We start from the raw sequence: 27061 nt of genomic DNA, 5'->3' as shown, positions 1-27061 counted from the left end.
TTGGCATTGTAAATGACAATGTCATTTATTTAACGATTAAGCTATTGGCAATGTAAATGACAATGCCATTTATTTATGATTTAAAAAAAAAAAATCATGAACAATGCCAATAGCTCTACCTTTAATAATGCCGAGACCATTGCATTGTAAATGCTTGTTTCTTATTAAGAGCAGTGGTCAGTGTGATGAATGGGATCTGTAGCTGGGGAGCATTGCTTTGATTAAAAAAAATCAATCTGTAGCCGAGCACTGTTTCAACAAGATGTCAAACTATATCAATCTTGTGCTTTATTGCAGCGGTTTGTGGGCCACACAGAATCAGCACTGGAAGCTGGGGATCCTCAATTAAGCAATTTCTACGACTGGAACCTAAAGTACAGAAACAAGTATGCATCAAACAGATGTACAAATTATAACATTCTTATTTAATTTACAAAAAAAACACAAAAAACGAAATTAAAATTTTAAGGAGAGGGTTCGAACTTCTCAATATTTATTATTTCTAACAGAGGAAGGGATATGCTAGTCTCTAGCGTACCACTTTGTCTTTTTTGTCTTAATGCATGCTATCTTTTGTGGTGCAATCCAGTGTTTTATTTAAAATGTCCTATAGTCTATACTAGATTCAGTTTGATGCGCCTGAACTGCTTCTCCGAATCAAACTATGGATGCCAACTTAATTTTTAACTTCCAATTTAAAATTCCCTATACATTGCCCAGGTTTCAGAGCTGCCCAGGTTCAGCGGCAGTACTTGCTGTAGAATGGGCAGAGGTCTTTTTGCAGTATTTACCTTGACAGAGGAGAGTGGAAGGAGTCACCGGCTTGGTGGAGGTGTGAGTGGAGGGGCTCTGGGGTCTGACAACTAATATGAAGGGGGACGGTAGGGAGAAGAAAAGCACCATAGGCGAGACAAAGCTAAAGGCTAACTGTAGGAAACTGGGCTACTGGTTGAGGGGGTGAAGCCATACTCAAGCAACAACAACAATTCTGTCAGGATGAAGTCACAAGCCAGCCCCAGATTAACCTGTGAATAACCCTCTGGTAGCTTGGCACAAAGCAGTCAGTAAAAACACATTGCAAGAAAAATCCCGCACCAATTTAGAAAAATAGAGTAAAATGTAATACATTATTTGAGATGAAAACAACAAAATTCCAATCAGTAGAACGGAGCTATGCAATTTTAAAGTCCAGGTCGACCCTAATGGAGCACAGGCCGGATACAGGGACCAAGGTAGGCCCGCTAAACAAAGTACCTCAAATCCTGGTTTGGGGAGTGTTGTGAGATCCCATGTCGAGGATGCATTGCGCAGTGGTGGTTCTGAGGAGATGCGGAGCCCTGCATTATCTTCAAAGGATGCTATCGACGACAGACTTGCATTGTGAAGTGCGGCATCAAGGTGGCGTCACACAGTGGCGTTCTGAAGAGCTGCAAAGTCCTGCATTGTCATCGAGGATGGCGTAGATGAGGGGCTTGAGATGAGAAGGCCTGCACTGAGGATGCATCGTGCAGTGGCGGTTCCAAGGAAGATGTGCGCTGTGATTCGAGGTCCTACATCTGGGATGCATCGCGCTGCAGTGTTTCCGAAGCGGCTGCATTGGTTCTAGTTACAGGCCCACAGCTGGACTGGCAGAGCACCTTCAGGCCCACTTCTAATGGTCCAGGACTGGGGTGGCACCACCCGGGGGAGGACTCACCGCAGACAGATGCTGGGTTCAAAGTGGTCGGAGCCTTTTCTGTCCCTGAGGATCTGATCGGGAGATCAGCCAACTAGCCCTTGGAGTCACACTGGTGTTCCTAAATTCAAGATGCAGGTTAAGTCCTTTTCACTCAGGCAGCAAGGCAACAGAGTAGCAGTCCTTCTTCCAGAGATGTACTCTAGAGTTGGGTCTGAGGGTACAATATTTATACCTGGTGCCTACTTTGAAGAAGGAGAAGGCTCTGGAAGTTTCACCCCCAGAGGTATTTGGAATTTCTCACCCCCCTGCCTGGGCCCCAGCTTGTCTGGGGTCACAAAAGACTTGTGTCAAACCCTTTGTGAGTGCGCTGAGCAGAGTCTTTGTGATGTGAAGTGCAGTAGGTACGAGATGACCCATCCTGCCAATTCCTATCCTCTCTCTGTCTCACTGTCTGGGAGCAATGCACAAAGACCAACTGCCAGCTACACCTAGTCATGGATATAGGCTGCAGGCACCAAATGGTTGGAACAAGAAAATGCCAACTTTCTAAAAGCGGCATTTTCAGAATTGCGACTTAAAATCCGACTTTACCATTAAAGAGGGTTTTAAATTACAATTCTTTAGAAAGCAAATTCTTCATTCCTACCTGCTCCCAATTGAATGTTGAAGGGCATGTGCGCTATGAAAGAGGTCGCTTCGTGATTCGCCGCAGCCATGTTTGTTATTAGCAACGCGAGTATGTAAGCAGAGGCTTTATAGGATCCAGGAGGGCTAATTTAATCTTTTGCGACAGGACCGGAGGTAGACTGTCCCTTCTGTTTCTGGCACTTTATTTCCCAGCAGCTCATATCAAACCAATAAAAAACGACATGTTATATGAAAACACGGCATATCGGAAAACTCCTGCTGGTGCTCAAAGCCTCTCTACCTGAATTATCGACGGACATCTGGGCCACACACCGAGTTGCCGCCGCTGCCGCACCTCTGACCATCAGCGGCCGCTGTGCGGACTCGGTTTCCCAGGGGGGCCTTGCCTCGACGCGCGCAGTGCGCGTCATCACCCTGCGCCAGGAGGCGCTTGAAAGCCCGGGTCCTCCCGACCAGGCTGTGCATATCGGAAAACTCCTGCTGGTGCTCAAAGCCTCTCTACCTGAATTATCGACGGACATCTGGGCCACACGCCGAGTTGCCACCGCCGCCGCACCTCTGACCATCAGCGGCCGCTGTGCGGACTCGGTTTCCCAGGGGGGCCTTGCCTCGACGCACGCAGTGCGCGTCATCACCCTGCGCCAGGAGGCGCTTGAAAGCCCGGGTCCTCCCGACCAGGCTGTGCATATCGGAAAACTCCTGCTGGTGCTCAAAGCCTCTCTACCTGAATTATCGACGGACATCTGGGCCACATGCCGAGTTGCCGCCGCCGCCGCACCTCTGACCATCAGCGGCCGCTGTGCGGACTCGGTTTCCCAGGGGGGCCTTGCCTCGACGCACGCAGTGTGCGTCATCACCCTGCGCCAGGAGGCGCTTGAAAGCCCGGGTCCTCCCGCAACGCGGAACGCAAGCGGGACGCCCAGACGAAGCCCGGACAAAGGGCGGACAGTCTTAGACAGTCCGAGACTGACCGCGACTGGGCTGGGCCAGGAACTCTGCCAGAGCTCCACTGTGAGCCACTTCATCTGCAGTCGATCAGCACCAGGTACTGTGGATGAGGGTTCACTGAGCTATTGAATTACTGATCCCATTGGTGAAAATATTGTTACTGGAAAGTGAGATTGTAATGTCTAAACAAAAAACATCACTTGCACCTAATAATACTATGGATAATTATCTGGTCCAGGTTGTTGCCAAAATAAATAACGACAGAAGGTCCTCCCTGGGTCTGGGTCTCTCTCCTATCACCAACTTGGCTGAACATATCCCAGATAATCCATTGGAGCAGCACCATACCAATGAAGCTCCTGTATTTGCCCAGCATATTACTGATAGTTCCATACTGAATGTATCAGCAAATGTAAATGTGGATAAAATCGGCGAGGCTGATCTAGATGCTATAGATCTTGAAATAGTTGAGGATAAATCCCCACCTCCAGCGCCTGTGCCAGCACCTAGAGTGACTAGAGGGAATACCAAGAACCAACCCAAACGCGGTGGGCTGCGTTCTAGCAGGAAAAGACCAGCTTCCCCACCTAGGAAATGTGGCAAAGATAATTCTGAGGGTGAGGACGAGGGTAGTTTGTTTAGGGATGATGCTGAACTCAAGAAACTAGTGGGTATGCTGGATTTAAAAATGAGGGGGATCATCAAGCCATTGATTGCTAAGATTGACCACCTAACCGATAAGGTCAATAGATTAGAGGGTCTTTTGAAGAACACTTGTGATAACCTGGGAGATCTACCAAACCAGGTGGTAAGCAAAATTGAACAATGTAAAAAATTGGAGGGGGCAGTGGAGGGGAGAATAGAGATGCCAGCTACGAATCCGACCCTTATCCCCCACCAAACTCTAGGAGCAAATGTCCTACCAGTAGAGGGTCCCTTATTAAGACCAGTGGGGCGAACTGTATCTAGTCTAGAACCAGGCCCGGTGGAGTTAATAGTAGAGGCCTCCCCCCTGGTGCTGGTTCTGGCTAATGTGCCACCCTTGAAATCTGGACAGATAGAATCCCCCCAATCCTTACTAAGTAAAGCATTACACTGGTTGTCTAACAATATGTCCATGTCTTCGTGGGGCAAGCAACTGCTTTCAGAGGAACTAGTTTCAGCAAGAAGAGTCGAGTGGATAGGGAACAGTCATAAAAGATTTGCTGGCGATTGTGTGGTATTGAACTTCATAGGGCCTGAAGTACTGCCCAATATTTTGCCAAATTTGTTTCCTCCACAACGTAGAACCGCAGAAATAATTCCACTTACCCTTGACTTTTTTTATAGTAGAAGAGGAATCGTCGCAAATCCAAGTGTGTTGAGGGCTAAGTGGTCTGTTGTACCTAACAGAACGGCAAGGGGTGGCCAAAGTAGTGACTGGGGTTTGTGCCTTGAAAACAGATTTGCAGCACTGTCCAATTTAAATGAGTGTGATTGACTCGAAGGGAGCATACTTTTGGAAGAAAACAACCTTAAGGTGACCAATAGCCTAGGTACTGCTAAAAAGAAGTATTTATTGGCCACGACACCGGTAGTAAGAAGGAGGAGAATCCCTGATACCCACACAAGGGGCGGGGGGATGGATGTCATTGAATGGCATAAAGCAAACGGCTCTGAGCAGGAAATTGGCTTGTCCCCCGGGTCCCAATCATTTAATCCTTCAGGCACCCCCTCTGTAATTGTGGCCCCTAAAACACCTCCACTCTTTGAGAACCTAGGAAAATCTATTAGTCCAGGGCAAGCAGGCCCAAATATTGACGTACCTAAACTCACCTTTATCTCCTGGAACCTTGCTGGCATAGCAAATAAATTGGTATCGCCGGAATGGTGTGATTTCATCGACCATTATGATATTATATTACTACAGGAATCTTGGTCATTGATGCCAGTCTATCACCAGGGATATCTTAATTTTTCTATCCCGGCTACAAAAAATCCAAAAGGACGTCCATCAGGAGGTTTGGTGATTTGGATACGTCAATCGTTACACTGCACAATAGAGCAAAGGTCTATTGCAACAAATGATATACTGGCAGTTAACATAAAATGGGACAATGGTCAAGGGCTGGCTGTTTTTAATATATATGCTAGGGGAGTAGGGGGGGAGATCTCTGAAGTTATATCCATCCTTGATCAAGAGCTGGAATTGTTTCCCTTGGAGATGTCCATTATTGTGGGGGGGGGGGGGGATTTTAACACCACCTTTGAACCTTTGGGTGAAGAGGATAAGTATCTCGCCCAGGAGGAGGACAGCAAATGGGGAATTCCCCAGCTCGAGGTGGCTGTGGTCAAGAGATGGAGTGCCGTGGCTATTCAAACCAAGAGCCTATGTTTGGCAAGGGGTCTGAGAGCTGCAAACGGGCGCACACCCTCTGATCGCCAAGGGAGTAATACATTCGACAATGGCAGGGCATCTAGTAGAATAGACTACTTCTTGGTGGACATCAGGATTTGGGACAAATTGCTAGACATGATTGTGGAAAAAAGGGTTGAAAGTGACCATAACCCCCGCTGTTTGGATCTCCAATCTTACCAAGAGGCTATAGAAAAAAGTACCGAGGATGTCAGGGTGACCCTAGACGTAGTGTGTTCAAATAATCAGCGTCACCTAAAATGGGGAAAGTTAGTAGAAGACCATGAGTGGGTTGATGTTCTCAAGAGAGTAGTGGTAGAGGAAATAAACAACCTAAAACCTCTTACTAACAAACCAAATTTCCCAGAAACCCAGAAACCCTGATGGAGGCTCACACCAAGTTTTTCAATAGACTGCATGGATTTTTCCTAAAAACAATAAAGCTAAGTAAGGCTACCAAAAACCAACCAAAGCAGGGGTGGTATGACAAAAACTGTAGAACAGCTCGCCAGAACCTGAGCAGTGAACTCAGGTCGGGGAACATCGAACTAGTAAGGAAGGCTAGGGACACATATAGAAATGCACAAAAACTAGCCAAGAGGCAGTGGGACGAGGAATATTGGTGTGAGTTGAAGCTTGCATGTGCAGCCTAGATTCAAAGCAATTTTGGGCAACTGTAAAATGGGACAGGGGAGGAATTGCTGCCCCCCCACAAAATCATGTTCCCAAAAATAAGTGGATAGAGTTTTTTAAACCTCAATATGCATGTAATCTGGCTCCAGACTGCTATACTCTGCCACCCACTGTCTATTATAAACATCAAGTATTCAATGTAAAAGATGTTAGTACTGCTTTGGATTGTGTAACAGGGGGGAGAGCGCCAGGCATGGATGGCATTCCCGCTGATGTCTTTTTAAGTGACCGAGAGTCATGGTGCCAGTATTTCGTATGGCTAGCTAATTCAGTGGCCCTTGGTGCAGAAGTACCTCCTTCCTGGAAGGGTGCGGAAATAATCCCAGTATTTAAAAAAGGCGATAAATCACTCCCAAATAACTACAGACCCATCAGCCTCATTGATTCAGCTCAAAAACTGATGGGTCGATTAGTACAGAATAAGCTGCAAACTTGGATAGCGGAAAACAACATCTTGTCGCCATACCAAGCGGGTTTTCGCCCCTTAACTAGCTCCATCGACCAGGTTTTCTTTTTTATTGCCCTCTACTGGAGGAATGTGACCTTGATAAATGGCCCTCTTTATGCTGTCTTTGTTGACCTCAAGTCAGCTTTTGATTTAGTTCCAAGACCAAAGCTATGGAGGGTTCTTGCTGAAGCTGGTATAAGTCCAGAACTCCTTACACTCCTTGTGCGCCTGCATGAAAATAACTATGCTAAAATCAGGTGGGGTGCTCAGGGCGAAGTAACTGAGCCCTTCCCTGTGGAGCGTGGGGTCAGGCAAGGGTGCGTCCTGGCCCCAACATTGTTTTCAATATACATTAATGGCATAGTGGACTATTTAAAAAGAACTCCGACTGATGCTCCAATATTAGCTGGCGCCCACGTGCCCGTCCTCATGTTTGCGGACGACACGCTAATACTTTCACGCACCCCGAGTGGTCTACAAAAGGCAGTTAATGCATTTGGTGAGTTTTGTGAAATTCGTGGACTAGAACTGAATGCTTCCAAGACTAAGTTCATGTGCATGAACCAAAGGTCTACATTTAAAGGTGTAATTACTTATAATGGTACTCCCTTAGAACAGGTAAAGGCTTTTACCTACCTAGGTATAACCCTGCAGCGCAACATGAGATGGAATACCCATATCGATACGGCAGTTCTAAAGTTTAATCAGCTAGCAGGCGTAGTAGCACTTAAACACCGAGCCTCACTGACTAAACCAGTAAATTGTGCCCTTGAGATTTACAAAATGAAGGTAATCAGCGCATCCCTTTATGGTTCAGAATTATGGGGATTTTCAAATCTAAAGGATCTGTCACTAGCGGAGAATAGGTTTCTACGGCGGCTAGTAATGGCACCCCAAAGTACTCCTATTGTCCCTTTATTGTTTGACCTGGGAAGGAAAAGTGTAGAGGACCTAGCACGTTTGCGCCCTCTGTTATATTGGAGATGTTTAATGGTGACTCCGGAACTAGCCCATTATGCTGCAGCATTGGCTGATGTCATCACTACGGACCAATTTCACACAATTTTGTGGTTAAAAGAACTACGGGGGTTGCTGGTCAAGCTGAAGCTAGATCATCTTTGGGGAAACTTGGACATGTCTTGCTTTCCTACAAAAGCTAAATTGAAGAAAATATATTGGGAGATGGTCTACTCCACAGCTTTCCGCTCTGGATGCAGTTCCAACCTAACTGGCCGCTTTTTAGATATTAAAACGGCTCCACTCCGTGAAACCTATTGGGACATTATTGAAAAGCCACATGACAGAAAACTGTATTTCCAATTCAGATTCGGAACCCTTCCAGTTAATGCATTCACAAAACACGGGTCACCAACAAGGGATGAATATTGCTATCATTGTAAAGAGCAAATTGAGAATGTTTCTCATTTGTTGTTTATCTGCCCTATATATGCAGGTCCACGCCGCAAATGGCTAAAACCAGTGTGTCTGAATCTTGGGATTCGTAGGCAAATAGTTGCACTGAGAATATTAGAAACTGATTGCACACCTTATTTTGTAATTGCAGTTGCAAAATTCTTGGGTTGGGCATGGTCAATTCGCACACGTATGCTATTGGATAAAGTAACTTAACGATCTATGGTAACAATGTTCTCTTTTTTACCAAAAAATTTTATGGTTGTAAAGGAATGTTTTTATATTTACATATCAACTTCGTCAGCATCAATTGTTTAATACTTGTTTTTAAAGTAAATATTTTAGATTTAGTATTTATTGTATAGTGTTAGGATGAAAATGCTTTTATGACTGCTGTCGAATAAAGCTTGAAAATTGATTGATATCTCTTATTAAATGTTATAAAGTAACCCACTGTTATCCTATGAAAGAGATAGGCCTTGCAGTAGTGACAAAACTAATTTAAGAGTGCTTCACTACCAAAACATGTAAAAATTAACAGTACATGTCCAACATTTCAAATACACTATACTTTGCCATATGGAATGTTTAGAGCCTACCCTATGGGTGACTTATAGGTTTTCAAAAGGAAGGTTTATACCTGGCAAAGGTTTATTTTGGCAGGTCGAAAAGGCAGTTTTAAAATTGCACACACAGGTGGCAATGGTAAGCCTGAAACAAGTTTAAAAACCCAATTAAGTGAGTGGCACAATCAGTGCTGTATGCCCACTAGTAGCATTTGATTTACAGGCCCTGGGTATGTATAGTACCACTTTCCTAGGGACTTGCAAGCAAACATGTAAATTGGGTGTAAGCTAATTTTACCATACATAAAGGAGAAAGAACAAGCACACTAGCAGTTGTAAATTTCACCTAAAAGTGAACAAAAACAGGTTCAGAAACAGTAGGGTTAAGCCCAAAAGTTTGGAAATAACCCTATAGAGAGGGCCCAGTAGAACACAGACATTGCGCCATTAATGCGTGCCAGGAAAGGCCAAGCTGTGGAGGTAGAGCGGAACTGTGGCACCTGAACCAGACCTGTCATTGCACGCAGGTAGATGTGACCGTGAGAGATAAGGGGGCAACAAAATCCACCCCTGATTACAACATAGATCTCTTGTGTAAATGATCAATGTAAACGGCCTAATCAAGTGGTGCAATGCAGTGATAAACAGAGCCAGTAAAGTAGTTAGGACTCAAGTCTTGCGAAAGGACACTAAATGCAAGTCCCCACTCACCTGCTTAGGTCACCGAAAGCAACAGGAGATTCAGCCACAAGGAGATTCTCCTGGTGATCAGCAAGGGCAAACCTCAATCCAGGGAGATTAATGGGACCACAACCCTGGCTGATCACAAAGATTTAACTATGAACAGATCTTTTTCTTGAGGTGTGGGGTGATGAAGATGCATGGGAAAAGTGTCAGGGGTACGATGAACAGAAACAAACTCCTAAGACAGGCACTGTACTGGGTACTGTGAGAAGTGTATAGTTATACAGGCCTTAACTTGAGCACTATGAAAGAGCCCCTTTTTCCTGGTATTACTGTGGTTCCCAGCTTTATCTACCATAAATCAGATCCAATACATTATCAGCAGGGTCGTACCTTGGTCCATGGGATTCGGGGGTAAATGTCTGATGGTTTCCAACAATCACAACACAGGCCCCACCTAAAAAAGATGGTGTAATGACATAGGTGAGGGGAGGGAGTTGATGGGGTATCTATCCAGGAAAGTAATGAAACGGAGTATTGGGGGAGTGGTATCATTGGGAGTCGAGACAGTATTCTGAAAATAAAAAGCACACCACATTTTTGAAGTCTTTCAAAACTCAAGCAGTGAGGTTTGTAAATTGTATAAAAAGAGGTTTATAAAAGTAAGCTGGAAATAAACAGACTAGCGAGTTGGATGCATTCAAACTACAACCCAATCGATGATCAAAAAGTATAGTGTTTTCTGCAGTAATGTGTGTACCCTGCGATATCCTAATATAGGCAATGCATTTGGGTTTTGAAGAGAGCATGCGGACAATCACAGAACATATTCTTAAATCGACATGCATCACATGTGATATTACATATGTCAATACTCCTACCTTCACACATGTACACAGAAGTCAGTGAGTCTTGCATAGAGGGTTCACATGCACAAACAACCTAAAGTCCCACACAAATAGTGGAGTCAGACAGACATGAAAGGAGGGGCAGACAGTGGGATTTAGTGACAGATTGACAAGGAGATTGAGGGAGGCTTTATGTTCACTTAATGGTTAGCCCAACCACAGAGGAGCAGGGCAAAAATATGAAATGTCAATGCCCATTTGGAAATACTTCAGTTTCCAGGTCCATCCAGTGCTTTCACTCTATGGAGCGATTACCTGTACAAAACGGTAGATTGGTTTCTATAGGTAGTTTCAGTCCTTGGTCTGTAGCTCATGAATTCAGTGGCTTCATCTCTTTTGTGCTCATGTTTGGCACACTTGGGTCTCTATCAGCGGATGTTCATCACAGACTGTGTATCCAGACCTTCCCCTTTCCAAAACATTCTTCAGGCTTGTTTAGGTCGAGCCTAGAGGCATCGTGCATGCGCTGCTCTGCGAGGCATGCTGTATTCTGTCTGTGGATTTTGAACACACCCACCACACGCCCACTGCTTTTCATTGGTTGCTTGGTCTGTCTTTACTAATTTCATAGTTTTTGTTTGTGAATAGTGTCCATTTGTGCCGCCTTGTGGCTGTTTTGTTCCTGCCCTGCCGACTACCCCTGCTACATTGATCCTTTCAGTATGGGCCTTATGTTTTGTTTAACTGTACTACTTTTTCTTTCCGCCCCCTCCTTGCCACTGGCAGTGCATTTCACCTAATCTCCTCCTTTGTAGGTATTCTTTTAAGTTGGCACATATGCGTATTTATTTTTATTGATAGCATTTCCTATATTCCCAAAAATCAGTGGGTTTCATAATGCTAAGCAATGTTGGTCATGTGCTTAAAACATTTCTCATTGTTGATGTTTTTTTATACCATGGAAGGTTGGACTCACGCACTGGTTGCGCCTGGGTATGCATGACTGGCCAGAGCCACTCCCGCCTTCTGCTCTGACAAGGACAGTGCCCACAACTCCTGCTCTGCTCTCCCTCTTCTTCCTTCTCTTTCTGTCTTGGCCTCGCTCCTCCTCACTTGCTGAATGAAAGCGTGATTTCAAGCAACGGCTCTTACCCTCTCTTTCCTCTCTGTTTCTTTCTCTTTTGGATCCATTTCACATTTTTCTATTCCAAAGTGAAGCCTCAGGACGGAGAAAAAAAGAGGTTCAAAATACGACAAAATAACGAAATAAAGCAAGACAGAGTGGTCGCAAAGTGGCCAGATTTGTTTTATTCACACCTTAACACATTAGCACCACTTTACAGAGTTTTCCAAGCAAAACACTACTCTATTTTCTCGTCTTTCTGTTGATACGTGGAGTGAAAAACGTTTAATGTGATCCTTATCAAATGTTTCCTTCTTTTAGTTTATAAATTGTGTACCGCGACTGTGTTCAGAGATGTGTCTCACGTTCTGTTAAAAATGGTGGCAATTTCAACGTATTCGTCTACTCCTATTTTAAAAGTAGTTAAATGTTGGCCTTTTGTAAGAAAGCAAATGATAAAAAAGCAAATGGTACATACCTACTTTTGTATTATTTCACTGCCAAGCCGCCTAATAAACATCTTTACCACCCAAGCCTTAGACCTGTGCTTGTATTTTGTTGCAAAAACTGAGGTCCATGCAACCAATAGTAGTATTTGGATGAGACTTTCTGAAATTGATGATTCGTTATAGTCAAGAGGGTGCTGTATTAGGCATGCAGACACACAGCTACACCAAGTGCCTGATTTTGAAATGGTTGAGGTTTACACGCAGCTTGAATTCTACCAGAACCACTGAGAGCAGCAGGTACCTTATTAGCACAGTGAAAAACTCCATTCCAGATTATTTTGTACGTCTTGTATGCTGCTCAGTCTGTTGAGTTGGAAAGTCAATATGAACAAGAGGGGACGGAGCAAGGACAATGTTTAAAGGGGTCCAGTATACCTGTCCTAAGAACATGAAACAAAAAGAGTTGTACAAAGTTCCCCTGGGAATGGTCTTGTAATAGAGTCTCTCTCTCTGGAGTCACTAGTGAAGTCAACAATCTGGGAACTCAGCTGGTCCCTTGTCGGAACTAAGAAACCTCACACAACTAATAGGCTGGATGACATGTTTCGTTCAGCCTTTGTGGTGTTGTTTCATCATCGGCTTCCTGCTCCAACGTCAAGCTGGCGCTGCAATGCCTGACGGGTAACAGCAAGTGTTACACTTTTATGGAGATCTTTTGTTCCTTGCCGTGGTTTGATAGCGTGTGAGGGACCTAGGGTGTTTGGAGTAGTGAGCAAAGTGTAAATTTAAAAAAGGTCGGTTAGTCCACAAAGTATCCTTTATTCGTGTGGTAAGCCACCTTATTAAAAAGTGCAATGAGGGGTATCGAGGACCAAGATTATTATTATTTATTTATTATTTTAAATATTTATAAAGCGCAGCTGATACCTTGCAGGCTTCCTGGCGCTGGTGAATGTACTGCTGAGGATAGACCGGAGTAGCTAGCAGACGGGTGGGGGATTAGGGGAAGAGCCAGGTCTTGATGCGTTTCCTGAATGGAAGAAGTTGTGAGATCTGGCGTATGTCAATGGGTAGGCTGTTCCATAACTTGGCCGCTGCGACCCTGAAGGATCTGCCCCCGGTTCTGGCTTTATTGAATCTGGGCACCTTTACCAAACAGGCTGAGGACGATCGTAGGTCTCTAGTGGGAGTGTACCACAGGAACAAGGCTTGCAGGGGTCTAGGCCCGAGTCCATGCAGAGCCTTGAAGACAATGCAGAGGGACTTGAATGCCACCCGCTGCTTTAGAGGAAGCCAATGTAGCTCAACCAAGGCTGCTGTGGCCGAGGACCTTCTCGTCCAACCGAGAGCCAGCTTGGCGGCGGCAGATTGAATTCTTTGAAGTCGGTCCAGCAGCGTGACTGGGGACTCAAGGAGCAGGGCATTACAATAGTCAAGGCGACTGAGTATTGTACACCTGACTATCGATGCCCGGGCTTGTGCGGGGAGGAGTGGCATAATTTTACGCAGGGAACGTAGCAGGGCTGTGCAGATCCCCACTGTTTTTGTTACCTGGGTTTCCATACTCAGCTTGTTGTTGAGCATGGCTCCCAGGTTACGGACCGAGGAGACTGGCAGAGGTTTGTCTCTAGTCTCTGGAGGCCAGAATTCACTCGGAAGCTGGCGGGGTAGATGTGTGCCGGCACAAAACAGAACCTCTGTTTTAGAGGAATTGAACTGGAGGGAATTACTGTGGAGCCACCCAGCCGTCTCTCTTAAGCAGTTGTGGAAGGTAGTTAAAGGAATGGAGTCCTCTCCTTCCCAAGAGAGTATGAGCTGCGTATCATCAGCGTAGTTGATTGTTTTGATCCCAAACGATTTAATCAACGTGATCAGCGGGAAGAGGTACACGTTAAAGAGAATGGGGCTGATGGAGGAGCCCTGGGGGACTCCCTGAGGCACCGGAGCGAAGGAGGATTGGAATGGGGGGAGGGAGACCGCCTGTTTCCGATCCCATAAGTAGGAGTGGAACCAGAGCAACGCTGTGCCAACCACACCTGCTTCACCTAGCCTCTGCAGCAGCGTTCCATGGTTGACCGTATCGAATGCGGCAGACAGGTCCAGCAGTATCAGAGCTACTGGCTGGCCCCTGTCCGCACGCATGCGAAGGTCCTCCATGGCTGTCAAGACCGCTGTTTCGGTGCCGTGGGCAGGGCGGAATCCAAACTGGTAGTCGTCTAGGAAGTTGTTCTGTTCTAGGTGCCTGGAAAGACAAGAGCTGACCCATCGTTCCGCAACTTTGGCTGGAAATGGCAGTAGGGAGATGGGTCGATAGTTAGATAGACAATCTGGACTCAAGGAGGGTTTTTTTAAGAGTGGGGTGACAAGCGCTTGTTTCCACAGAGTGGGGACATAACCACTATGCAAGGACTGATTGCATATTTGGCGCATGGTGCCAAAAAGTTCCGTTCCAAAACTTTTCCAAATCTTTGGAGGCAGGGGGTCGAGCGGGGAGCCCGAGGTAATTGCAAGCGCCAATCTATCAAACTCGGCGACCGGGATAGGAGGAAATTCCCGTAGTCTGGTCGACAAGCCGGAGCCGAGATTACATTAGTATGGCCTCATTTCAACCCTCATATGTGGTCAACATGTTTCATGCCCAAAAGGCAATTCTTCAGGACCAGATAGTGCTCATAAACTAATCAGGGGCCCGGCCACACCGTCAGACCTAAGGGTGAAATAGAGGTATCAAAACATAGTATGTTCAAACGCTAACTTATTATGCGTCACAACCTTTTCCAAGTTTGAATATAGCACCCAGGCAACAGTGACCATCGTGCTTGAAAGTACAAATGTGACATTGTGAAGAGAGAGAGACTTTAATTACATTCGTGAGTATGTGTCACCCAAAGCATTATTGGAACATTTTTGGATACTAACTCTAAGTCGAGGTATGTTCCTTTTTTTTAAAAACAGAAACCTTTTATGGTTAGTTAATTATAGCTTATTCTGAAGAGCCAGTGTCCCCCGGATTAGAAATAAGGGACTCAAAGAAGATTGGAATCATATTCAAACTTGGAATGGTTGTGACGCATAATAAGTTAGCGTTTGAACATACTATGTTTTGATACCTCTATTTCACCCTTAGGTCTGACGGTGTGGCAGGACTATTAGTCTGTTCCAGTCATAGACCTACCAGGTTGTATAACTTATACACCATAGCCCACTTCCGGGCCCCTGATTAGTTTATGAGCACTATCTGGTCCTGAAGAATTGCCTTTTGGGCATGAAACATGTTGACCACATATGAGGGTTGAAATGAGGCCATACTAATGTAATCTTGGTCCTCGATACCCCTCATTGCACTTTTTAATAAGGTGGAATTTACACTTTGCTCACTACTCCAAACACCCTAGGTCCCTCACACGCTATCAAACCACGGCAAGGAACAAAAGATCTCCATAAAAGTGTAACACTTGCTGTTACCCGTCAGGCATTGCAGCGCCAGCTTGACGTTGGAGCAGGAAGCCGATGATGAAACAACACCACAAAGGCTGAACGAAACATGTCATCCAGCCTATTAGTTGTGTGAGGTTTCTTAGTTCCGACAAGGGACCAGCTGAGTTCCCAGATTGTTGACTTCACTAGTGACTCCAGAGAGAGAGACTCTATTACAAGACCATTCCCAGGGGAACTTTGTACAACTCTTTTTGTTTCGAGTTGGAAAGTCAGACAATTCTCTGGCTGCACTCCTTTATAGTTCTTCTATCTCATAAATGTATTTCACAAAATAAGAAAAACATAAAAAATTTAATTATCCTCCCCTCGCTTTTTGAAAACCCCTGAAGATAATCTTGTTTAGTGCAAAATGGGGCTATAATAACAAACCGGTCATGCGCTGCTTTGGTTCCTGTCCAGCGCTGGTGATAATCGACCTTATTCTGGAATGGATAATGTTGTTCATAACTAAGCCATTCCAACAGTATTTTTGACTCCCCTCCAGAAGTGACCTGACCCAAGGACTGCTCCTTCATGGAATTTAAGCAGCTGGGAAGCCTTTGGGGAGGAGCATCAGGAGACACACTGACGGACTGTAAGAGATTTAGCCTGTTGCTTTTTGCTCCATATTCCATAGACATACTGTACAGAGGTCTACATGTTTCGGTGCAGCACAGGGGCACTGAGCAATCACCAACAAAACAAGGCACCACAATCAACATACAGTTATATTATTCAGCATTCCATGGAGAGAGAATTGTGCCCTAGCACAAAGAGATAAGCAAATGTTACACAACATATACTGTCCGTAACCGAGGAGTTCCATACCCTTATAGAAGAACGAGCCCAAAGGAAGAGTTCCTTTATAAAGTTATGGAACTCTGAAATGACTTGAAATATCCTTATTGTTAGACCTGGCATCTTTTGGTGTGGTTTCCCCAGTCTTTTTGCTTCTGATCCCCTGATTTTGACTGTGTGCTGAATTTAGTTTTTGCTGGCTTTAGGGCTCTGGGCACTTCACCACTGCTGACCAGTGCTAAAGTGCAAGTGCTCTGTGTCTAAAACCTGATAGTAGTTAGTTTCTCCATGAATCGCATATTTGATTTACTAGTAAGTCCCTAGTACAGTGCACCATGTGTGCCCAGGGCTATTAGTGGGCCTGGAGCACTGCTTTTGCCACCCACATGAGTAGGCATGCAAACATGTCTCAGGCCTGCCACTGCAGAGCCTGTGTGTGCAATTTAAACTGCCATTTTGACCTGGCAAGTTCACCCACTTGCCAGGCTCAGACTTTCCCTTTAATTACATGTAAGGCACCACTAAGGTAGGCCCTGGGTAGATCCATGGGCAGGGTGCAGTGTATTTAAAATGTAGGACATGTACTTTGCTGTGGTGACCTGCTGCTTTCTGCCCTGTGAGTGAGAGGACTGGACGTTACTGTCTACATCCTGCCTTCTAAACTGTTTCCAAGGGTTTGAGTTGAGCTTGCCTCCTGTTGGAAGTCTCAGGGTCAAAGACTTCACCTGTAGTACCTGGGATCCTCTGCTGGCAGCCCTACTGGCCAGTGGTGCCAAATCCAGTTGCTGGACCGTTGGAAGGGAGTTTCAGTGTTACAAAGAAGAAACAGGCACCAAGCAACTTCGGAATCGGTGGCTGACTGCAACTTTGACGCAGTGTCGCTGCCTGCACTGAAGTCTGGTACCTGCTCGACGCAACAACCGCGATTTACAATGTAGACTGCGACAACACAGGAACATCTCCGAAGAACCGCCATTGCGGGAGCCCTGAGCACCGCACTACCGAAGTCCATGATGTACCACTTCAACTCTGCACTTGTGTTCCAGTGGTTCGACCTCGGCTCTGCAGAAACAAAGACTCGGAGCTTGACCTTCAACGCTTCATTGACGCTGCAGTGCCATCGGAACAGACGCCTCACCATCAGCAACACTCACCTCCCATGTGTAACGCATCGTCCCTGGGCGCCGACTTAATCATCAACACGATACAGAAAAGGGGGTGGTGATGAACAGAGTGTCTGAATTAAGCAGACCACTCTTACCCAGTCCAAAGATCAGGGCTTGATCCATCACCGTTATTTATCTCACTGCCCCATCCCAGCTCAGAACCTGGCTATATGCAAATTAGTCTGCCCCTGGCCCAGTGCATCATGGGAACAGGGCAGACCAAACTACCAAGCCAATTCTTCACCAGAAAGGAGACAAGCTACCGGGGACCGGTTTCTGGCATTTCAGCCTCTTCGGCCCGGCTTGCTTGAATCCTGATGGAGCAGTGAGAAAGGGACTCATGTCTGAGTATACCCTGCCACACCTATAGTGGCCAAAAACGATACAGAAAAGGGGGTGGTGATGAACAGAGTGTCTGAATTAAGCAGACCACTCTTACCCAGTCCAAAGATCAGGGCTTGATCCATCACCGTTATTTATCTCACTGCCCCATCCCAGCTCAGAACCTGGCTATATGCAAATTAGTCTGTCCCTGGCCCAGTGCATCATGGGAACAGGGCAGACCAAACTACCAAGCCAATTCTTCACCAGAAAGGAGACAAGCTACCGGGGACCGGTTTCTGGCATTTCAGCCTCCCCGGAAGCTTGTTTCCTTCCCAGTATAAGAATTGGCTTGGTAGTTTGGTTTGCCCTGTTCCCATCATGCACTGGGACAGGAACAGACTAATTTGCATATAGCCAAGTTCTGAGCTGGGATGGTGCAGTGAGCTAAAAAACGGTGATGGATCAAGCCCTGATCTTTGGACTGGGTAAGAGTGGTCTGCTTAATTCAGGCCCTCTGTTCATCACCACCCCCTTTTCTGAATCATTTTGTCCACCATAAGCGTGGAAGGGTATACTCAGATGTGAGTCCCTTGCTCATTGCACCATCAGGATTCAAGCAAGCCGGGCCGACGACGCCTGAAATGGCAGAAACCGGTCCCCGGGAGCTTGTTTCCTTCCCAGTATAAGAATTGGCTTGGTAGTTTGGTTTGCCCTGTTCCCATCATGCACTGGGACAGGAACAGACTAATTTGCATATAGCCAAGTTCTGAGCTGGGATGGTGCAGTGAGCTAAAAAACGGTGATGGATCAAGCCCTGATCTTTGGACTGGGTAAGAGTGGTCTGCTTAATTCAGGCCCTCTGTTCATCACCACCCCCTTTTCTGAATCATTTTGTCCACCATAAGCGTGGAAGGGTATACTCAGATGTGAGTCCCTTGCTCATTGCACCATCAGGATTCAAGCAAGCCGGGCCGACGACGCCTGAAATGGCAGAAACCGGTCCCCGGAAGCTTGTTTCCTTCCCAGTATAAGAATTGGCTTGGTAGTTTGGTTTGCCCTGTTCCCATCATGCACTGGGACAGGAACAGACTAATTTGCATATAGCCAAGTTCTGAGCTGGGATGGTGCAGTGAGCTAAAAAACGGTGATGGATCAAGCCCTGATCTTTGGACTGGGTAAGAGTGGTCTGCTTAATTCAGGCCCTCTGTTCATCACCACCCCCTTTTCTGAATCATTTTGTCCACCATAAGCGTGGAAGGGTATACTCAGATGTGAGTCCCTTGCTCATTGCACCATCAGGATTCAAGCAAGCCGGGCCGACGACGCCTGAAATGGCAGAAACCGGTCCCCGGAAGCTTGTTTCCTTCCCAGTATAAGAATTGGCTTGGTAGTTTGGTTTGCCCTGTTCCCATCATGCACTGGGACAGGAACAGACTAATTTGCATATAGCCAAGTTCTGAGCTGGGATGGTGCAGTGAGCTAAAAAACGGTGATGGATCAAGCCCTGATCTTTGGACTGGGTAAGAGTGGTCTGCTTAATTCAGGCCCTCTGTTCATCACCACCCCCTTTTCTGAATCATTTTGTCCACCATAAGCGTGGAAGGGTATACTCAGATGTGAGTCCCTTGCTCATTGCACCATCAGGATTCAAGCAAGCCGGGCCGACGACGCCTGAAATGGCAGAAACCGGTCCCCGGAAGCTTGTTTTCCTTCCCAGTATAAGAATTGGCTTGGTAGTTTGGTTTGCCCTGTTCCCATCATGCACTGGGACAGGAACAGACTAATTTGCATATAGCCAAGTTCTGAGCTGGGATGGTGCAGTGAGCCAAAAAAACGGTGATGGATCAAGCCCTGATCTTTGGACTGGGTAAGAGTGGTCTGCTTAATTCAGGCCCTCTGTTCATCACCACCCCCTTTTCTGAATCATTTTGTCCACCATAAGCGTGGAAGGGTATACTCAGATGTGAGTCCCTTGCTCATTGCACCATCAGGATTCAAGCAAGCCGGGCCGACGACGCCTGAAATGGCAGAAACCGGTCCCCGGAAGCTTGTTTCCTTCCCAGTATAAGAATTGGCTTGGTAGTTTGGTTTGCCCTGTTCCCATCATGCACTGGGACAGGAACAGACTAATTTGCATATAGCCAAGTTCTGAGCTGGGATGGTGCAGTGAGCTAAAAAACGGTGATGGATCAAGCCCTGATCTTTGGACTGGGTAAGAGTGGTCTGCTTAATTCAGGCCCTCTGTTCATCACCACCCCCTTTTCTGAATCATTTTGTCCACCATAAGCGTGGAAGGGTATACTCAGATGTGAGTCCCTTGCTCATTGCACCATCAGGATTCAAGCAAGCCGGGCCGACGACGCCTGAAATGGCAGAAACCGGTCCCCGGAAGCTTGTTTCCTTCCCAGTATAAGAATTGGCTTGGTAGTTTGGTTTGCCCTGTTCCCATCATGCACTGGGACAGGAACAGACTAATTTGCATATAGCCAAGTTCTGAGCTGGGATGGTGCAGTGAGCTAAAAAACGGTGATGGATCAAGCCCTGATCTTTGGACTGGGTAAGAGTGGTCTGCTTAATTCAGGCCCTCTGTTCATCACCACCCCCTTTTCTGAATCATTTAATCATCAACACGGCACAGCAGTAAGGAACAGAGGGTGACATTGGCAACTGCTGCATCACCCCCCCTGCACCTCTCAACATCACTGGATGTTAGCAACTCCACGACCCTGCACTGCCGCCAGGACTCGATGCTTCACTTGCTTCAGTGACGCCTCACCTCCTGTGTGCAATGCACTGTCCTCAAGTGGTGACATGCCAACAACCTCTATCGTGAAGAAAAAGTTACCCACAAGACCATCAACCTAATAATATGTAACTCAAAAAAAATTGTTCCTTCAAACGTCAATAACTTGACTTGTTTTGATTTGAAAACTACTTCAAAAATGTACACAAAATTAGATCGCACCAATAGAAATAATCAAAACATTAATCTTTAAGATTTAAATAAGTGTGGATATACAAGGTATCATGTTTCTTGTTCTACTCATTTTTTATGAACACTTTACATGTACTGTTTTACACACCTTCACAAAAGGTTACACTTGATACCTCATAAACAAGACATGTACATACCAAATACATTACATCACATCAAACACTCTACCAAGCACAGGAAAGGGAATGGGACTATTATTGAATGCTACAATCACCTTCTGAACATCTAACTGAAAAAATGGAATTAAGCATGTGAAAACAATCTCTGTGAACAATAGTAAAATGTGTGTGCAGCTATGCACCTCTAAATCATCAAGTTGCAAAGCAATAGATTTTACTGGAAAGAGAAGCAAGCATTGCCCTGAAAGGACCAAAGGCCTTCAGAGACTATGTTCTACCAGTGGGCATCAGGAACCAAATCAATTCTTCAAAGGGAAGGAAAAGAAAGAGAACCAAAACATGAACAACAACTGCAACCTGTCAAATTTAAGACTCAGCCTAGATTTTGTTTCTAAATGATATTTTATTGAACACAATTTGAGACTCATAGCATTTTAATAATTGGCTGAACCTCTCTAGGCAAAAGTAACGTGGTCTTATCCTGTTACATCCAGGTATCGGAGTTACGTCCAGAACATTTAGAAAATTTGAAAAATGATGCTTGGAGATGAAAGGGTCACGTCTTGAACTTATTGTGAAATACTTGTGAATCATGTTTTGAGGAAACAACACGTGGACTTCAATTTGCAAGTACATAGTGTAACAATGTGTGTCAGATTTCAGTTTACACGGACCACCCAGTCCTTTACAAGCCCTCATAAAGCATCATAGCCTTTCCCATAATGCACCATGATTTTAATACTTTGTTCTGATGAAATACGGCATACCTATTTTTATTTTGTGCCGTCTTGTCACACCTCCCTTCTACTCACATCCCTCTCATATTATCTGTAAATATTCTTTATCTAACTATATTTATCTATTACACTGAGATGTCTGATCCTTGACAGCCCAGTGTAAGTTCTGCTCCTGCAACCCAAAACTTCATTAAAAATAGATCTTTTTTTGCAACTTTGTGAAAAATGGAGCCCCAACCCCACTGGGTTCTCCCCCATTTACTGTTCTTTAATCATCCAACAGGGGAGGGCTGGCCCACAGGGGAGTGCATCTTTGAACAAAAAACAGTAAAATAAGATCTTACTGCTGTAGCCAGTCACAGGCTACTTCATAATTTTACTGTGCACTTCCTTATATGGGCATAATAGGTAGACTAAGCATGAATGGGAGAAATGCGCACAGATACTTTGGCCATTAAGCAAATCCCCCCCCCCCCCCCCCCAAAAAAAAGCATGTAGAAAATATTTACACAATCTCTGACCCTTTTCTTTCTGTCTCCATGCTGTGCTATTCTATGTTATTTTGTTTACCTCTTCCTTGTATTCATAGAATCGAACAAACTACATCAATGGAAGACGGTGGGGGGAAATTATGCAGCAGCCCACAATTGGTCTTGATATTTTTTTAATGTGGCACCTATTTTCCTCCTCCACAGACCTTGAAAACAGAATGGCTACACTGACCTGCCAGGGTCTTCACTAGGGGTTACATATGTACGAAAAACACATGAAGCAAAGTCCATCAAACTTTAGAAAAATGTAAGGACCCATCAAACCTGAGAACACCTACAAAAATTGGATGCACTGAATTCATGTAGATTTGGTTTGTCTGGAGCTACCCTTCGCCCATAATATACAATCTTCGCATGGCACCACAAGGAATCAGTCAGCTAGGCACTTCCATGCACCACATGCAAATGAGTGGATAACATCTAGTTATTTCTGAGCGTCTTCGCATAGAACACCCATCATCTCAAAAAAGCCCCGGGATACAGCAACGACTGAATGTCCATGAGCTTTCTGAAGCTGTGTCCAGACAGAATGCCTACAATTAACCAGCACAATTTCTATCATACCCTTCAACTGTGGACGCAGGAGCTCTCCTCTGGTGGTATTTTCCTCCACCGAGTTGCACCACCTCTGATCTGTAATTGAATATTCGGTAACAAAATCACTTCCAGTCATTGTGATGTGTTCTGCTTTAGTCTGATCCTGATTCTTGCTCAGACAGTGACTATGGGCCTGATTTAGATCTTGCCGGGCGGGGGACTCCATCATAACGGTGACGGATATACCATCTGCCTAAATAAAAATCCCATTCTACCCTACAGGATTTATATTTCAGTGGACAGGATATCCGTGATAGAGTAACCTGTCCGTCAAGATCTAACTCAGGCCCTTCGTCTCCTAATATTTAATTATAGATCTAAACTATTATATGCTTTGAAAAGGTTCAAGGGCCGACGAGCCGGGAAAAAACACATGTCCGCTATTATACCCTACATCTTTCCCCTCGCCAATCTTATGTCCTATACTGGCTTGTCTGGATTTTTTTCTTTTTTGGTTTGGTAAACTTTATAAACCATATTTCTTATCACTTAATACAAAAGCTAAGAGCCTTATTTTTGTTTTTTTTATGGTTCTTTACTAATGATATCTTTGGGGGCTGTAGTTGGGGTTTCCTTTTACCAGCAAATATGTTCTCCTCCTTTTCTAGACGTGTTATTGGCCTCATAGACTAAAAAATTGTCAAGCACTCCAAAACGCAAACATCTTAGCTACAAAAAAAGCCAAACTGACACCAATGTGCAATCCGTCACATAACCTTGATATTAAAGAGAAGATTTACATGTTTCACCGGTTGCAAAGAAAAAACAGTTATCTTATGTTTGAAGCAAGTAGAACACTTCCAATGATCATTTCGATGGAACATGTGGTCAAAGAGCAGAGTGCATGCAGATGCCAGTTTCCAGAGACGAGTACCCACTAAGCCTTGGAATCTTCTTAAAGACCCACGTGCAGTTTGTCCTTGCTGTTCATGATCCTGCTCTTCCTATTATAATTGTGTGGTTAATGTAACAACTAATGTTGGATTTCACCTAGTTCAATCATTCCTCTGTATTCATCTCTTAAGAGTTACACAACTGGACATCATTACTGTACAAATCCAATAACTTAAATATTAATTCACTTTAGACAAACAATAGGAGTCTGTGTGCATATAGCACAAGTCCTGGGGTACACACTTTCACTTGTGGATAACAAAAGAATGGATAACATTTAATAGGTAATGTTTCGAGATTTTCTTTACAGGTGTATCTGGTCCAACAGCAGAGTACTGTCATGGTGTCTACTGCATGCTTGAATTTTGATGATCTAATCTGTTTGTGCTTTTGGGTTTGTTATTTTTTATATTGATTAATGATGGGTTTGAGAATGGCTTCCAATTCTGTCCTTTGCTGAAATATGGGCCAAATGATGTAGCAGCTAATGCTCGTGCTATCATGAGTTGAAAAAACCTGTAATTTAAGAAAGCTTCACAAAGCATCTGGTAGTCTTAAATGATTCGGGTACCTCTAATATGGGCACACTCCTTATCTCACAGGAGCAGCTCAGCGCTTAATTTGTTCTCAGATGCTTTGGTTTACTTAGCTGGCGGCCATCAGTTGATGAACATTTATTATATCATTCAATCCAAAGTTACTTGAGGATGTTATCTTGAGGTGAGCTGTAATGAGCCACAAAGTTTTTCATGAGGACCCTCTGTGAACTGATATTTCAGTACACAATTGTTAGTTTTACTTCCCTCCTTTGTAGAAGAGAAGGCGCTTGAGAAGTATCTGGCCTAGATTTATAACTCTTCACTGTACAAAATCTAAAGCTTTCACAGTAAATAAATACAACATTTAACACCTTTAAGAACACTTTATTTCACTTTTCTTTCCTTAATCGATGACCAACTAAATTGGTATTGTCTTCTTGGCAACACTACCTCATAGGATAAGTCCTTTTGCTCCATCTCAGAATCCACCAAGTGATAGCCAAGCATGGTCATGGCACCCTTGCAAACCTCTTGAATTTTTTGTATTTTCTCGAATGGGACAGCATTTCTCCATGCCTGGGAAACATTCACTGCATCTCTTGAGGTGGTCTTGAAGGCTTCCCTTTTCTTCCCAGGACCTTGCCCATGGGTGATGTTGAAGAGCCAGCTCTCCAGTTTCTTGGTTGGCTTGAGCTGGGCGAACTCATACATGGCAGAGATTTCAATTGTGGGATCCCGTACTAGATCTTCAAATCGTACCATCATGTAACGGCCCTTCAGAAAATCAGGAGTTTTTTGAGTAGCGGTTTCATAAATCTGGACGTGGCTTCTGCAGATCTGCCGCATAACTTCAAATTTGTTGTCATCCACTTTTGTGCCGTTGGTATTGAGAACAATCCCATTGTCACGTCTCAAGGCTTTTACAGTCTGTTCCCGTGATCTGACTACAGCCCTTGGATCCCGAATTAAGTGTATGATTTTGAGGTTGAGGGACGGATCCCTAAGAAGGGGATAGAGCACTTTGAGGTCAAAGAAACGGACTTCTTTCAGAACAACATGACTGTAGGTCTTACATGCTTGTTCAACTCGTTCAAAGGGGTATTTTCCACAAAGCGTTTTACAGGTCATTTCATTGGTTATTTCTGTACGCTGAAAAGCATCACAGGCAGGGACTGAACATAGGGCTCTGCTGACGGCCCACTGAAAAAGATCAGACACGTTTCGCTTTATATGCATGTAAGCATCAAAGACTGACATGTCGCACAAGAACACGGACCGGATCAAATCCCTTACTGCCATATGGAGGACATTGGCACTGTTCTGGTACATGGCCACCCACGCATGCCATGCTGGCTCCATCAGGTAGAAGACATCAGGATGCTGGCCGAAAAGTTGTCCAACAAAGGAGGAGCCTGACCTCCAGGAAGAAAGTATTAGTATGTGAACTTTGTCTGGTCTTGTCTTGTCTGGTGTTTCATCTATCTGAGGCGAGGAAGTGCCATTCCTTGAATACATTACAATTACAAATGCTGTTTGGATCATGAGAATCACTGCAACAAACATGCTGATACCCCGAAGTCTTGCCATGGCTCTTGAAGTAAAGTGTCTTCACTTGCACTGAGAGAGACAGGGAGAGAGAGAGAGAATAAACAAAAGATTTAATGTTTGCAGCAAGTGGGATCTCGAATATATTTAACTCACATCAAAGAACACAGGGTAGGGTTATAAAAGAACAAAGAATAAAGTAACTTTTACAACTATCAACTTAACTCAAATTGCAGCTAACACTACTAAAAAAGACAACTGATTGTCATTGCGGTCCATTTAGTTGGTCACCAGAGGACTTTGGTGGGCAACATTTAGGTCTTTATATAAGTCCCAGTTGGAGTTTTGCCCACAATCCCCCAGATGCATCAAGCATCCAATTTGCGATTCCTTATTAGCGAAAAAATAAGGATTCGCTAATAAGGAATAGCAAAATGCCATGCATGAAGAACTCGCTTAAAAAATAGCGATTTCTTAAAATTCCTTCATTGCGACTCGCAAATTGCGAGTCGCAGTTAAGGAATACCTCCCCATTCATTCCTATGGGCCTAGAGGCCCATGGGAATGAATGGGAAGACAATTTCAATTTGCGATTCTCAATTAGAGAATCGCAAAGTGAGATTGCAATTTCAAGGGTGCCTGGGTGTCAAAAGGACACCCTGTTGCACCCCTGAAATCTGCATATGGGTACATTTTGCACACACACATGCCCTAAGGGCATGTCCGTGTGTAAAATGGAACTTTGAAAAATGCACTTTAGTGCATTTTTCAAAGTTTTTGCAAATTACCATGAAGTTCAACTTCATGGTAATTTGCGCCCCCTATTAGCGAAATCGCGAATTTATTAGCTTTAATGCATTGCATTTAAGGAATCTCAATTTGAGATTCCTTAAATGCAATAGCAATTTAAGTAATCGCAATTTTGCGATTTCTTAAATTGAGATTTTTGCATTTGGGATGATGCATCCCAAATGCAAAAATACCGGTCGCAAAGGGGCAGATTCTGAGAATCTGCCCCTTTGCGAGCGGATATTAGCTTGATGCATCTGGGCCTATGTGCTCTGTGATTATATAGACGATTTTAGCTGTGTTGCCAGGTGCTGCGTAAAGATGTTTGCAGGCAGGGCTGAGCATGAAGACAAAGTAGGTGCCTATTTGTTAGGGCAAGTGTTTTGATTTCCTGTTGATTGAGGTGTATTGGTTGCAAGTGTGAGTGTGTATTTTTTTTATTTTGTTAGTTGACACTTAAATCTGAATTGACAGGAGCGCCAAGACCACCTTCAATCTGAAGGTAGAAATCAGGGATTTTCCATGTTTACTTTAATTTTCTCCATAGGTATTCCATCACTGTACTTGAATAGCTGTAAAACAGACACAAGGGTCAGAACACATAGATGTGAGAAATGCAGGCCATTGTTGTTTGTGC

General features: G+C 44.6%; 1 protein-coding gene across 2 annotated transcripts in view; it reads right to left on the bottom strand.

Moving 5' to 3' along the window:
- Positions 1-21155: 21155 nt before the first annotated feature.
- Positions 21156-27061, bottom strand: part of LOC144797704 (carbohydrate sulfotransferase 6-like) — a 191411-nt gene continuing 185505 nt past the window's right edge. For both annotated transcript variants that reach the window (XM_078668440.1, XM_078668439.1), the window contains exon 2: positions 21156-25707. In XM_078668440.1, coding sequence (XP_078524566.1) covers positions 24475-25677 — 1203 coding nt within the window. In that variant the 5' untranslated portion in view covers positions 25678-25707 and the 3' untranslated portion in view covers positions 21156-24474. The remainder of the gene's footprint in view (positions 25708-27061) is intronic.

This window comes from Lissotriton helveticus, chromosome 12, assembly GCF_964261635.1.
Source record: "Lissotriton helveticus chromosome 12, aLisHel1.1, whole genome shotgun sequence".
Lineage (NCBI taxonomy): Eukaryota > Metazoa > Chordata > Amphibia > Caudata > Salamandridae > Lissotriton > Lissotriton helveticus.
This window is presented reverse-complemented; position numbering and strand designations above follow the sequence as displayed.